This window comes from Panthera onca, chromosome D1 (genome assembly GCF_046562875.1).
Source record: "Panthera onca isolate mPanOnc1 chromosome D1, mPanOnc1 haplotype 2, whole genome shotgun sequence".
Lineage (NCBI taxonomy): Eukaryota > Metazoa > Chordata > Mammalia > Carnivora > Felidae > Panthera > Panthera onca.
In genome coordinates this window covers 72063489-72079697 of record NC_138348.1, presented here as the reverse complement: position 1 = coordinate 72079697, position 16209 = coordinate 72063489, and the positions used below count along the sequence as shown (strand labels likewise).

General features: G+C 36.4%; 1 protein-coding gene across 4 annotated transcripts in view; it reads right to left on the bottom strand.

The window, feature by feature from the left end:
* Positions 1-16209, bottom strand: part of FOLH1 (folate hydrolase 1) — a 70785-nt gene that overhangs the window by 12240 nt on the left and 42336 nt on the right. For all 4 annotated transcript variants that reach the window (XM_078433010.2, XM_078433009.2, XM_060605394.3 and 1 more), the window contains 6 exons: positions 14571-14634; positions 10657-10724; positions 7949-8040; positions 6258-6348; positions 1244-1508; positions 890-971 (listed from right to left, as the gene is read on the bottom strand). In XM_078433010.2, the coding sequence (XP_078289136.2) occupies positions 890-971; positions 1244-1508; positions 6258-6348; positions 7949-8040; positions 10657-10724; positions 14571-14634 (662 nt within the window). The remainder of the gene's footprint in view (positions 1-889; positions 972-1243; positions 1509-6257; positions 6349-7948; positions 8041-10656; positions 10725-14570; positions 14635-16209) is intronic.

Genomic DNA, 16209 nt, shown 5'->3' with positions numbered 1-16209 from the left:
TTTGTAACTTCATAATAAGTTTAATATACAGAAGATGTTCACTCTCAAAATTCTACTTTAAAAAAATTTCCTTAATACCTTCCCATTATTTTTCTCCCATCTAAAAATTCTGTTCCAATTATCTTTTACTTTTGCGATTTTATACAGAATTGATCCTAAACGCTTACTACTAGAAGAAAAACGGTTTCACAACACTTGTTATGCTGGATAAAGAACTTGTCAGGTGGAAGTGGAAATGAAGAACTCCGAGGTAGTGACATTAAGAAGAGGGAGAAAGAAGGTGTGCTCTGGGAATAGGAGAATTTGGTGGGAGTATGATGTACAAACATGGAAAGAATGAGATAAAACTAGAAAAAGCTGGGGTCACAGAGCGAAGGACCTTCAGGGCGAAGGTGGGAATTTCATAACTATTCAGCTGGTAGTAAAGGGGCACTGGCATTTCCCAGCAGCACAGCTGCCACTCCGAATGTTAGAAATGGGTCTTGGAGATGGGGCGCCCGGGTGGCTCAGTCAGTTAGGTGTCCAACTCTTGATCTCCACTCAGGTCATGATCTCACAGTTTGTGAGATCAAGCCCCGCGTCAGGGTCTGTGCTGAAGGTGTGGAGCCTGCTTAGGATTCTCTCTCTACCTGCCCTCTCTCTGCCCCTCCCCTGTTTGTGCTGTCTCTCTCTCTCTCTCTCTCTCAAAATAAATAAAAAAATAAAAACTTAAAAAAAAAAAAAAGGAATGAGTTTTGGAGAGATATGGTAGCCCTGTATAGGATGCATTACAGTGGAGACAGAAATCAGCAAAACAATTTCCAAAGACATTTCAGCAACAAACATGTCAATTAGTATCTCTTTTTCATTGTATCTATTATATGCATAACTTAAAAAATGTACAACATACTTGTTTTTGTCCAAGCCTTGGAGTCTCTCACTGAACTTAGAAGCAATTTCTGTAAAATTCTTCACAGCAGAAAAAAGTGAATCTGAAATAGAAACAGGCCCTAATGGCATTGATGAATGGCTTATGCAAAGGGAACAATACAGGAAGTTGTCCTCTTTTGCATTTGACAAGGTATTTATAATTAAATATTACAAGATGAGCATCAATGAAATGGAAAGCACTTTTATAGATGTAAACAACGTATCTGATCCCACGGAATGGCAATAATTAATAAATGGACTAAAGTAGGTCATTGCATTTTGGAGATTAAATAAAACCCAGAGATAATGAATTTTGAAAGAGGAAGAAGCTTACCAAATGACACACTGTACTTTTTCATTTCTTGAGGATGTTTCATTGAAATATTGTATATTTTGTCAGCATACTTTCTTAAAACTGTAGCATAATCTCGACAGTCAAATGGGAGCACTGTGGAATCGGCCAGTTCAAACACCATCCCTCCTCGAACCTGGGCCACAGTGAGGTGATACTTAAAAGTTGGATCATAAAACTTCTCCACCAGTTCATACGTTTCATAGACACTGTGATACAGTGGATAGCTCCTGAATTTGTTTGTTGCCTACAAAAAAAAAAAAAAAAAAAAAGAAAAAGAAAAAGAAAAGGAAAAAAACACAAAAAACCAAAAACACAAAATATTTCTCTTGTAAGATAGCTTATAATAAAATGCATAGTATCATATTTACTATTAATATTAGTAAAACTGTTTTGGCCAATAACAAATAAATAAAGTATTTCAGTGCCTCAATAAGCCACTTACTAATGGGTTAGTATTATAATATTAAAACACACCCCAGGTTTTTAGTAATTAAAAAATATGTGTATATAACATAAATGATAGCATAAAAATTATTTGGAAAGGCCTAAGTCTTGCCTTCAAGAACACAGGAGATGGGAAAACGTTTTTGAAACTTTAAAGACAAGATAATGTTTCATTTCAGTACAAATAATTTAAGAAGACAGAGAATTGGTAGAGGCAAGGAAATGAGTATCATATAAGTATTATACAGGGGAATGCTGCAAGTTGTTAATGACTGAAATGCCACAAATGGATCATTCTCTGACAAGCAGTGTGTGAAGTGTGAAGAATGGGTACAGTGAGTTCAGTAATGGATCCAACGTCTTGCTCATGAGAGAGAAGGAATGCTCAGACATATCTAAGAAACCAAGAAAATACACAAAAGCCAAGAGGCAAGGACCTTTCCAACTTCGAATTGCTGATTTATGCCTTTTGCCTGTTTTATTTAGCTGCTTATCATTTTAGTTGCTCATTTTTTATTGATATAAAAGAACACTTTATACAGTGGTGTGTTGAAGATACTAAGACTCTAAAATTAACCAGAGTTTGAATCCAGGCTTTAGGATTTATTACCAAATAACTTTTGAGTGTTTATTAACCCAAAGATTCTTAGCCTTTCTTTACTGTAGTTTTCTCACAAGTAAAATGTAGATAATATGAACATCGATACTCATCACAACCCCCATCTAACCTTCCCTAACTTCCTACCCCAAAGGCAGGATTAAAGATTTCCTGTCTGGGGAGAATAACTAGTCCAAGAGAAAAGACATATAGATTCTCAAATTGTTGCCTCCCCGTGACGCACCCAGAATAGGCATTCTTGACCACTCTTCTCAGAAGCTTCCCATTTGACAAGTGCCACCCTTGTATACAGGACTTCAATCAGCTTGCCTAAAAGACAGGTTGCCAAAGATGACCAGGCATTTGAAAACAGCCTTTGACGTGAAAGATACTAGACCAAGCACACAAATTAAAATAAAATCAACTCAGAGTAAGGAGGTACTGTATGGAATGGAGGGAGACTTAGTAATAATAATAATAATAATAATAATAATAATAATAATAATAACAACAACAATAATAATAATAAAGATATCAGTTAAAAATGAATGACAGAATTGAGAAAAATATTCCAGATGGTAAAAAAAGACACAGATAGAAACAAAAGATAAAATATAAATACATTAGAAAAGAATCCCCAGGTATTAAACAACTACTAATAGTTCAAAAAAGAGGAAAGAGGGAAGAAGTGATCAAAGGAAAAAGTATTCCCTCCAAATGTGAGACATAGGTTTCCAGACTAAAGGCCCACTCTGTGCCCAGCCCAGTGAAAGGAAAAATGTATTAACCAACCAAGGCACACACATACACCAGGACAACATGAAAGGTATAAAACCTTCCTTTCTTTTTTTTTTTTTTTTTTTTTTTTTTTTTTATTTATTTTTGGGACAGAGAGAGACAGAGCATGAACGGGGGAAGGGCAGAGAGAGAGGGAGACACAGAATCGGAAACAGGCTCCAGGCTCCGAGCCATCAGCCCAGAGCCTGACGCGGGGCTCGAACTCACGGACCGCGAGATCGTGACCTGGCTGAAGTCGGACGCTTAACCGACTGCGCCACCCAGGCGCCCCCCTTCCTTTCAAAATATCATAGAACCAGCATGAAAATAGACACATAGGTCAATGAATGAAATAGACAGCCCAGAAATAAATCCATGCATATATGGTCATGTAATCTATGACAAAAGAGGCAAGAATATACAGTGGGGAAAAGATAGTCTCTTCAATAAATGGTGCTGAGAAAACTGTACAGCCACATGCAGAAGAATGAAATTGAACCACTTTCTTATCCCACACACAAAAATAAATTCAAAATGCATTAAAGACTTGAATGGAAGACCTGAAACATTAAAATTCTTAGAAGAAAACATGGTCAGTAAGCTCTTTGACATGGTCTTGACAATATTTTCTTGGACCGGTATCCTCAGGCAAAGGCAGCAAAGGCTAAAAGGTGTACATAGGACTACATCAAAATAAAAAGTGAAGGAAACAATCAACAAAAGGAAAAGACAACCTACTGAGAAAGAGAATATATTTGCAAATCATACATTCATTAATGGTTTACTATCCAAAATATATAAAAAACTTTTACAAGTCAATATCAAAAACACAAACAACCAAATTAAAACTGGGCAAAGGCAGGAAAAAAAAAGGGACAGAGGACTTCAATAAACATTTTTACAAAGGATACATACAGATGGCCAACAGACACATAAAAAAATGCTCAACATCACTAATCATCAGTGAAATGCAAATTAAAATCACAATGAGATATCACTTCATACCCGTCAGACTGGCTATGATCAAAAAGGCAAAATATAGAAAATATTGGTGAGGATGTAGAGAAAAGGAAACCCTTGTGCAATATTGCACAGAAAGCAAACTGGTGCAGCCACTGTGGAAAACAGTATGGAGGTTCCTCAAAAATGTAAAAATAGAACTACCATACAATCCAGCAATTCCACTGCTGGGTATTTATCTTAAGAAAAGAAAAACACCATTTCAAAGAGATACATGTACCCTTATGTTCACTGCATCATTACTTACAATAGCCAAGACATGGAAGCAGCCTAAGTGTCCATCAATAGATGAACACACACACACACACACACACACACGCACACACACAGGAATATTACTCAGCCATAAAGAATGAAATCTTGCCATTTGCAACATGGATGGGCCTAGAGGGTATTATGCTAAGTGAAATAAGTCAGACAGAGAAAGGCAAATACCACATGACTTCCCTTATATGTATAATCTAAAAAAACCAAACAACTGAGTAAATAAAACAGAAATGGACTCAGATACAAAAAACAAACTCTTGGTTATCAGAAACAGGAAGGGTTAGAGGGCAGACAAAATAGGTAAAGGGGATTAAGAGGTAAAAACTTCCAGTTATAAAATAATTAAGTCATGGAGATGTAATGTACAGCACAGAGAATATAGTCAGTAATATCATAATAACTTTGTATATTGATAGATGTTAACTAGATATTGTGGGGGTCATTGTGTAATGTATAAGAATAGTGAATCACTATGATGCACACCTGAAGCTAATAGGATATTGAATGCCAATTATATTTCAATAAAATAAAAAAAAAAAGCGAAGCAATCAGGGATCAAATAGCAACAAATTTCTCAACAGCAATCCTGAAGGCTGAAAGTCATTGAGTGATGAGTTCAAAATTCTGAGAATGTAGGATTTTCAACCAAAAGCTTTGTGCCCAGGCAAACTGAAAAAGAATAGTGTGTAGTTGAAATGCATTTCAGACATGCGAGGGCTTTACATTTCATACACCCTTTTCAAGAAATTCTTGAAGGATGTGCTCCAAAAACAGTAAAGAGTAAACAAGAAAAAGGAAGATACAAAATCCAGGAAACAGAAGATGTGAAACAGGAGAGAAATGAAGGTGCTCTCAGATTTCTCAGTGAAGGAAAATTTCACAGGCAAGAGATGTGCCACAGGCAAAGAGAACAAGCAGAGAATTCAGAGTAACAGGAGATCCCAAGGAATATGAAATCTGCCAGATCGCCTGATGTTTTTAAATATACTAAAAGTTTGTGGTGAACCAGTTATGGATACATGGATAAGAAAAAAGATATTCTAATCAACAAGTGTGGTACAAGTATATACTGAGAAAATGCAATGAGGGAAAGTACTTGGGAGTTGGGAGAAAAAGTGATATAAACGAGCTAAATGCCATCTTCCCTAATGAGATGTAAACAGATAATACATAAAACCGAAAAATAAATAGCAGCATGAGCATATTATTTGTCAGCATGCAGACAGCAGAATAAAACAGTTAAAAAGTTGAAAAAATCTGAATCTGTTGAGCAGAATCAGAAGTGGGACAAGCATGGATATGGGATAAGGGACCACTGTTTTTCATTACACACTCTTACAGACTGTATGACATCCTATGAACTATGTTCCTTGGTTGCCTTGATAAAAATAAAAACTATAAGTGTCATTGTCATCATTAGCAACAACAGTAGCCAAAAAAATTAGGACTTGTATAGGTGTTCATGGTTTATTGTGCTATTCATCATGATAATCTATTGTGATAAATAAACTTTCATGTTTAATGACTGGGGAGCTAATGACATAAAAATCCAACTATTTGCAGGTCTTGATAATAACTAATTTTGAACGATAACAGGTAGAGAGGAATCAAAGACAATTTTGACATTTCTAGTGTAAGTAACTGCATGAAACCAATGCCATCTAATGAAACAGAAAACATATTTAAGGGAGTTCATCAAAGTTCAAGTTCAAAGGCTCAAAATACCAGATGCAGGAACTACTCCATTAGTAGTAGCACCATCTCAACCACATCTGCTTCAAATTCCTCTACTTCTCTACCGCTGAACTCACTTTTTAAAATTCAGAATTATTTATTTAGCTAAAATATATTCATAAATAACCTTGAAAATCTTATTGATAAACTTACCCAGTTTTTAGTGTACCGTGCTCTGCCTGAAGCGATTCCAAGTCTTTGGAAGAACACCTCAAAATCATTACCAGATCCCAACTTGCTAATCCTTATAGGGATTAAAACATGAAATTATTTGAGTAATTTCTTCAGGGAGTACAGATTAAAGATTAATTAAACTCCATTCTTTCTACTATAAATATAATTTTTATTTATAAAAATCATGTTAGGCAAGTAACAACAAAAAATAATTGCGAGGAATATCAATTTTGATCATGGAGTATCTACTTCCTTAAGACTGTTTTGGGTAGTAGTGACCATTGTTCTCTTGGGTTCCTGAACCCAATTCCAACATGTGGAGGGGTGTGTGTGGTGTTTCCCCATACCAGCAACAAGCAATTCTCTGGGATACCAACTGGGTGTCCTAAAATTCAACTCAATTCTGACACTGAAGATAACACCATACTCCATAAGTGAATGGCTCCATCCCAAAAGACTGCCCCTCCTCTAATTTCAGAAGCCAAAAACAAACCCAGGTGGATTTCTCAACAATGGGCTACAGATTAAAGATTCCCCAGTTCCCCTCCTTGGGTTCGATTAATTTGCTAGAGCTGTTCCCAGAACTGGGAGAAACATTTTATTTACTCGATCAGATCACTGGTTTGTTATAAAAGGATACAACTCAGGAACAGCCAGGTGGAGGAGACGCAAGGGGCAAGATGTGGGGAAAGGGCACAGAGTGCTCCATGCCCTTCCCAGGTGTGCCACTCAATGTGGAAGCTCTCTGAACCCTATCTTCTGGAAGCTTCATTAGAAAGTCATGATTTATTAAATCATTGCCCATTGCAGATTGATTCAACCTTTGCTCCTAGGGTGGGACTGAAAGTCCCAACCCTCTAATTATGTGGTTGGTTCTCCTGGCCATCAGCCCTCATCCTTAGGTGGGGATCCAAAGGTCACCCTGTTAACATAACAAGAGGCACCCTTATCTCTTTCATCACTTAGAAAATTTTAAAGATTTAAGTTCTCTCTGCCAGGAAAGGGGCCAAAGATTGAATATATACTTCTTATTATAAATCACAATATCACACCTATGTAAGCTACTTTTTTAAAAAGATTCATTAAAAAAATAATAAAATAAAATAACAAGTTCATTATGCTGGAAAATATTTCCCCTCATTAACTTATTTTACTACCTGTATTTGTTGTGCATGATGAAGTTAAAAGAAACAGAAATTTTTTAGATAACTCAGATGTAAATACTACCCTTAATTTTTTTTTAAGTATTCATACTCTTTAAAGCTATAATCTCATCTCTAATCAATCTTTATCTCTGAGATATTTATTCCTGTAATTTGCTGTGAAGACACAACCAATACTGAAATGATGCCTATATTTTTCTTAGAGTAACCAAAATATTTGTTAACTGTATGATATTCAGAAAAGAGAAAATGTATCTAGTAACTGGGGGACAGAATTGTGAGGGGAATTACTTTCTACCATACTTTTGACTTACGTAACAGGTGTATATAGTGCCTACTCAAAAAAGAACCATTTCTTGATGGCCTACAGATTTAACTTCAAAACACAAGAATATTTTATTTGTGAACCAAAGCATTGCCTTTCCTTTATCATTGAGAGAAAATACACTTTCATTTTCAACACAACCCCCTACTGTATGCAACAGAGACTCTTGTTTGCATGGTTACCTGGGCATGCCACTGAACTCAGGGGAAGGACTTTTTTCGTTCCAGCTCTCATAAAGAGATTTGCCTTCAAAGCCTTCATCAGGGCTTTGGAGCTACACAGGTTAAATGGGAAAAAAAGAGAATACTTACAAATCAGATATTTTAAAATCAAAATGTCCATCAGCCAGGGAATGAATAAGTAAACTATATTCAGCAAAACAAGTGATGCAATTCATATTATTAGCAGTCATTAAGAATTACAATAACGAATTTCTGACAATATGGTAAAATGCTCATGCTATTATATACAGGTGGAGCTGCTATAAGAAAAAAAAAAAACCATGAAGTGTATGGAAAAGAAGGCCTAATTATTACCAAGCCATCATATTCAAATGATGTCCCTATTATAAGATTTTTTTGGTCTATTTTTTTCTGAATGCATGAAGGCTGCTCTCAAAAACAGACTTCTCTTATAAAAAAGAAAATGAAAGGAAGCAAGGTGGTTAAGAGAAGGTATTTCTTTTAATATCGCTTCTTGCCAGTAAGGTCGCTAAAGGTCATTAAATAATACATAATAAAAACACATGCATTAATATTGAGTATTTATTGTAATTTCAATAAATACTGGGCTTTAACTACATTTTCTGGTTTTACTGATAAGAAAACTGAGGGAGAAAAATATGACCTATTATTGACTTCTAAACCTATACTTGACATCTAGAACATTAGATGTTATCCCAAAAACATTTTGCAAACTCAACTTCAATTAATGTTCTGTAGTTATTCACAGGTTATTTATTATACATTATATGGTACACAATTGTTTTTATTTTATATTTAATAAAAGTCCTATGTTCTGTTTTTCAACAAATTCAATTTTCAAAAATTAATAGAGTACCTATATTGTTTAAGACTTTTTGTGAATGCCATGAAAACAAAGCTCAAAAAGACACATTAGATACTTTCTACTAGTGGGAACTAGAAGTAAAAATGTGAAATTCAATGTGCTAGGTATGTGCAAAGGTCTATGGGAATACAAATAAATCTGCATAAGGATGGGGAGAGAATCAGAAATTATGTCAACATCTTAACTTGCAAAATATGAATAAATAAAGACACAAAATAATTTCACTCGAGCTTATAAATTTACACAAAACCTTGATATAAGGGACAGTACCACTCCGTTTATTCTAGGAAATGCAAATTTAGAGGTTGAGCTTCTGACTTAGGCTCAAGTCATGATCTCACGTTTGGTGGGTTCAAGCCCCTTGTCGGGCTCTGTGCTGACAGCTCAGAGCCTGGAGCCTGCTTAGGATTCTGTGTCTCCCTCTCTCTCTCCCCTCCCCCACTCGCACTCTGTCTCTCTCTCTTTTTTTGTCTCTCTCTCTCTCTCAAAAATAAACATTAAATTTTTTTTTAAAAAGAAATGCATATTTAGAATAGTGTAGAAATACATAACTATATTTTCAGTTCATCACTAAAATTTAAAATGCTATGAATCCCTCTCCCCCAATAAACAAAACAGAATAACACAGACTGCCAAAACTGTCAAGCATCGAATCTGACTTAGAGTGCTGCGTTTGCAATTGTCCCTGGGTGCCACCAAACCACCCAGAAAACAAATATAACTGCCAAGCTTCCTCAGCATTTACCTTAAATTATATGAATGGTGAAATTTCTCTGAAATACCCTGTTTTCAGGTATTACAGTTTTTATACATTTCATGGAAACTGATAAAAACTACAGGCAAATGATGCAGATCTTGAGTAATGACATGAATACATTTTTTTCAAATTAATTTGCTTCTATTCCTATAGGGGAAGTTAAGTTATAAGATGAAATTCCATGCTTTTGAAACCAAAGGTTAGTGATATTAAAATCCCTATCTGAAGGGCAATAATCGTGTTTTTCTTGGTATTTATACTTCAGTTGGTAATTCCATTAAATAGGCAACTCTTTTTTTTTTTTCCTTTCCAGTTCAAATCAGATAATTAACAATAAAAACAAAAATCTGCCATGCAACAACTTCTTCATTATGACTAACTTTAGTCCCAGTGGGTTTAGGAGCAGGACAACTAAAGTGAAGAGTTGCCTGTCAGTCCTACAGGAATTCAGGCACTGTCTCTCCAGCAGGTTCTGTATCTTGTGCCTCTGTCAGAACTAAGAGAACTTTAGCTGTCAGCCCAGGTCAGTGGGGCTCAGTGGAATGCAGCTCAAGTCAGGAAGTCAGAAAGGGGGGTACATGGTCTCACTTAGCCTCTGCCCCAAATTGATTTGACCTTGGAGTCAGTACTTGGTGTTTTTACACATACTCTTTCTCAATCACTTAGAAACTTTAACTCTTCCTGCATCCTGGGATAACTGGTATCATGATAGGAAGGAGTATAAAGCAGTTTTAAAATTAAGGACTTAAACCACAGGACCAAGTCCTGGTTCAGCTACTGCACAAGTTGTGTGACTTTGGTGGCTAATGCTTTTTGATCTCAGTGTTCTCCATTTCACATGGGGATGGTAGACACAATGCTATCCAAGGCTGCTTCAGGGCAGTTGGGGGAAATGGGATAACACGTGTAAATAGTTTACTCGATACAATGTTCTCTGGAGTGGGTATTTGTTCTATGAGAAAAAGACAAGCTATAAAACAAGGCAGCTGCTTAACATAATAATGGTATCTCAATGAAACATTTGTAGAACTCAAATTTTCTAAAATGATATGTAATTATTTTTACCTCCTTTGTTAGGCTGTATACCAAGCTGTACATCAGTGGGGAGCAATCAACTCGTAGAGTATAGTTTCCTTAAAGATAAAGAAAGAATGTTTTTTTTTATTTCATTTACTTCACTCTTTCATTCAAAGACCAGTGTTAATTAACTCTTTAGCCAGAAAGATCCTTTTAGAACCTAAGTCCAATCAAAACCCTCCAACTCATGACTCAATAAAACTCATCATGCTTACCTTGGTCCTCAGTTCCATACAAGAAACAACCCCCGTCACCTCTTCAAATCTTCACATCCCACTCTACCCAAGCAGGGACCTTCTCAGGGTTTTTGCACATACTGTTCCTTCAGCCTGGAACAGCATTCTGCATTACATCTGCATGACTTAAAACTCCCCCACTTCACTTAGACCTCTAATGTCATGTTTTCTGAGAGTTGTCCCCTGAACACCCTACCTAAAGGAGCACCCTCTCTTCCCTTCATCCTAGCTACTCTTTCTCTCTTGACCTTGGCTTATTTCTCTCCTTATTAGTTAACTCTCACATGTGTTAAATATTTGCCTTTTTATTTGCCATCCTCACACCAGACTGTAAGTTCCATGGGAACAGGTAGTCTTTTTATTTGTTGCCATATCCCCAGGGCTTAGTACAGTCTTGGCGTTTAGCATTTATCCAATAAATATCTGTTGTAAAAATGCATTTGTAAGGCAGGTGCTGTCCATCTACTTGTGAATACAGAGCAGAGATGGGGTTCCCATTCCTCAGGAATTCTATGTCTGACGAGCTTGAGAATCTTGCAAACCAGCCAGGAGAGGTGCCCTCAAGTAGCTGTGGGAGCACAGCGAGGAGAGACTAGAACAGGCTGGGGGCCTGGGGAAGGGGAAGTTAAGACAACTTCATCAAGGAATAGCCTGTACAAATGCCCAGAAATATAAAAGTACATGATGTGCTCAGAGAATGGCCAGAAACTCTTATCTCAAAGCTTAAGATCCATGTCTAGGAACAGCAAAAGTTGAGGCTTTAAAAATAAGTAGACACCCCAGCAGAATTGTTCCTGAAACTTGAAAGGCTGGTTCCAAAATTCAACTGATGGGGCACCTGGATGGCTCAGTCGGTTAAGCATCCGAATTCTGCTCAGGTCATGATCTCACTGTTCACGGGTTGGAGCCCCTCATCAGGCTCTGTGCTGACAGCTCAGAGCCTGGAGCTGCTTCAGATTCTGTGTCTCCCTCTCTCTCTGCTCTCCCTTACTCACGCTCTCCGCCCCCCCCCCCACCCCGTCAAAAATAAATTAAAAAATTAAAATAAAATAAAATTCAACTGGAAGAAGAAATATGCACAAATTTTAGCTACTGCAATTTTTAAAACAGATAAATAGCCAATAAGAGTGTAAACCAGAGGGTCAGAGAGATAGTTTGGCAGCATTTATGGCAATGTATTGCACATATACCATGAGCAAGCAATGATACTGTAGTTCTCCACTCTCGACTTGTGTAGAAAAATATAAGGCAGGCAAATAAAAAAGATATTGACTGCAACAAATGGAAACAATCTGACCATCAGCTGGAGAACTGAGACATAAATTGTTCTGTTGAATACACTGTAGAAGTTTAATTTTCAAGTGAAATAGATCTATATACACTGACATGGAAAGTTTTCCATAATATGCTGCTGCATGAAAAAGGCGAGATGCAGGACCATTTAGCCTGTAAGATGTAATATGTAATGGAAACCTGTATAAGGTAGTGAGGGGGAACAGAATATAGGGATAAGAAGGATAAAGTTGACCAGCTTGATTTGAGTTTCAGCTCAATCCTTTACTAGCTGTGTGATCTTGGGAAAATTACTTAATCCCTCTGAATTCACAGTTTCCTCTTCTACACAAGGGAGACAATAAAGTACTCACCTCAGCGGATGATTGTGAGTATTAAATAAATTTTTACACATAAAGCACTTAAGAGAGTACCTCCGACACTGTGTGAGCTGAGTTCTATATATGTCAGTGTGATGGAAACACCCCAAACTGAGAACAGTAGTACCTTCAGAGAGAGGGCTGAGTTTGACATTTGTAAAGATTTTTGCTTTGTCTGTAAATTTTGCATTTTAACATGAGAAAGTCAGTGTATCACTTATTGTGTTATTTTAAAAAGTCATACTTAATAAGATTTTAAATATAAACCAAAGTAAGGTAAGTGGTGTCCTAATCTTAGGGTAACATGTGTGTCATTTGTTCTGGGTCTTGAAAATGATGGGGAGACCATGCAGCATTTTAAGGCAGGGAGTGACATAATCAACAAATTCCAATGATTTAAAAATATACATTAAAAATCAAATCTTGCCAACAAAGCTAGCAAGAAAGAGAACATTATTCTGCTTTTGAGAAATATATGTTTATGTATTTATTCTGTGTAGCGAAGGGGTTTCATCCTACCATGTGTTTGTTTTTAAGTATGGGTAATAGTTCCAAGCTAATATTTTTGAACTTTTACCCTGTGCAAGGCACAGGTGTGGGAGTTTTGTAAATATTAACCTCTTTTGCCCTTCTAAGAGCCTTTGAGGTATATGTTCTTGGCAATTCTATTTAGAGCTGAGAAAACTGAGACACAGAAGATAAGTAACAAGCTGAGGTCATACAAGTAGGAAGTGGCTGTGCCGCGAATAAGGCCACACCCTTCACCATGACCATAAGAGGAGGGGGAAAGGATTACTGAACTGCACTGTGTGAGCCACCTTGGGGACGATGTAATTTAGACACCTGGACAAAGAAGAAATGTCAATGCCAACATGCCTCTGTCAAAAGGCATTGTCTCAATTATTGTGGATGTGATAAGTTTATCAATATACTACCAAAAAGATTCTCAAAGTCTACCCTTCATTGACTCATTCTTTGCTGCACGAATGCAACTCATGTGTCTTTAACAAGACATTAGGAAACCAGGAGTTATCAAGAAAGATCCTGTCTGTTACTTGCTGAAGAATATAGCCTAGTAACAGAAGTAGTCTGTAAAGCAAATAATTGTTTAGTAATGGTCATGAGGAGAGCTACAGGCATGGCTTCCCTGAAAAAGTACCATTTCAGGAAGATTGTAAGGGTAAGAATGAAACCAATAGAGTGAGTGTGGAACAGCCATCCTAGTACAAAGAACAGCAGCTGCAATGTCTGGGAAGTTGCATGTAGTCAAGAACAGAAAGATGAATGGGTATGGAGGGTAGTGACAACAGACTGCTCGATCTTGGAAATAGACCTGAGAATGTCCTTTCGATTGAATCTCTACTTATCAAAAGCAGATCCATTCTTACAGGCCAGTCTTGAGTGTCTATCTCATTTCTCAAGCCTTTCCTGAACTTGCTACTCTTCTCTCCTCTGAACTCTCAGACCAGCCTCATTATAGCCTTCTTATAGTACCTGCATATATTAGAATCCTAGACTAATTTATTTCCTCGTTTGTACTGAGCCACAAACTTCCAAGTGCAAGACTTACTAACTTCTGATTCCTCTGAAATACTGGAAAATACACTGCATACAGAAGGGCTCAGTAACTATTTCTTGAATAGGAGGAAAAAATATTTAAGAAAAAATATACCTGGACATCAGTATTTCTTCCCAAATCTATCCGCATTATATTTAAATTACACTTTTTTGCTACCCCATTCTAAAATCACAGAAATCTTCTGTTCTATGATTTACTGATTCATTTAACAGGTATTTACAATCCCTAGTGCAGACAAGGTAATCTGCCAGGTGAAGCAAATCAGAGAGGGCTGCTTTCCCAGATGAGCACTCTAGGTCTCATAGCTGCTGTGAGGCAAGGGTGGCATCCCAACACATGGGATGGATTTGCCTTCCTTATTAGTGCATAATTTATGAACTAAATGGCTGCTACTACCATGATCACACCTTTTCCTACAAGACCAATGAGATTCACCTTCTATAGAAGAATCAGCATTAATATAGGCCACACCACGCTCTTGAAGGAGTCTGGAATTCTCCTACAATAAAAAAAGAAAGAAAAGCATAAATATGTACCATAACCTCCCCATAAAACAATCATCTCTACATTTGCTGTGTGCAGCTTTCTGAATTAAGCTGACCACAAAACTGATATGTAGGATTCTCAAAGTGAGTTTGTTTGAAAGAATTTAAGTAAAGACTACTGCTAAGAAATAACAGGCAAAACATTTTTAAGACTAAAAATTAAAATGAACCTTTCCATCTTAATATGGTAAATAGAAAAGGAGTTGATTGCTTAACCATACCAGAGTTTATCCTTTAAGAAATTCTCTTAGCAAACATGAATGACCTAAGAAAGAAAATCTGTGAGTGGAAATTTTCCCATGATTTTTTAAAAAATTTAAATAGAGATTATTACCCAATTCTCAGGGAATAAATAATCTCAAATTTATGGGTTAAAACTATGTGAGGTTTCTTTCTGGTCTACACTCAGAAGCATGAAGTTCTCCTGTAGGATACCACCACCTACTGGTCAAGACTGATCATTGCACAACTTTAAAATGCTGACAAAAAGTGCAGCAGGTTTTTTGAGCCATTAAGTGGATTTGAGTCTTCAAAACATGCAATTTCCTAAGCGTCCTGACAGTAAGAAATAAAGTGGAAAAGATTTGCAACTGTAGGTGGGGAAAATAATTGAAGGAGATAAATAAACCTCAAAATATTTAGGCTCTTCCTGATGCCACCATAAATCTTTCCTGTCTTTAGGAACACTACTTTTTTTTTTTCCCCCAAAGAAAATAGAAGTTTACAGGGCTTCTCCTAATTCCTACAGAATATAATAGGAGCCAAATACGTTTTAAAGCATTACTGGAAGTAAACGAGATAAATTTTAAGTTTGCCTATATTTACAGCTAATGCTTCTATTACACAAAGCCAACAATATATGCAAGTAAAATTAATTTATTTAAAATTTTAAATCCAGTATAGTTAACATACAGTGTTATATAAATTTCAGGTGTATAATATAGTGATTCAACAATTCAACAATTATTCAGTGCTCATCATGATAAGTGTACTTTTAAATCCCCTTCACCTATCTCACCCATCCCCCCACCCTCCCCTCTGGTAGCCATCAGTTTGTTCACTACAGTTAAGTCTCTTTCTTGGTTTCTCTCTCCTCTCTCTCTCTCTTCCCTCGTTGTTTGTTTTGTTTCTTAAATTTCACATATGAGTGAAATCATATGGTATTTGTCTTTCTCTGACTGACTTATTTCACTTAGCATTATACTCTCTGGATCCAACCATGTTGTTGTTGCAAATGGCAGGATTTCATTCTTTTTGTGGCTTAATAATATTCCATTACATATATATGTGTGTGGATATATATATATATATATATATATATATACACCACATCTTGTTTGTCCATCTATTAATGGACACTTGGGCTGCTTCCATAACTTGGCTATTGTAAATAATGCTACTATAAACATAGAGTACATTAATCTTTTTGAATTAGTGTTTTTTTTTTTTTTGTATTCTTTCAGTAATTATCCAGTTGTGGAATTACTGGATTATAGGGTAGTTCTATTTTCAATTTTTTGAGGAGCCTC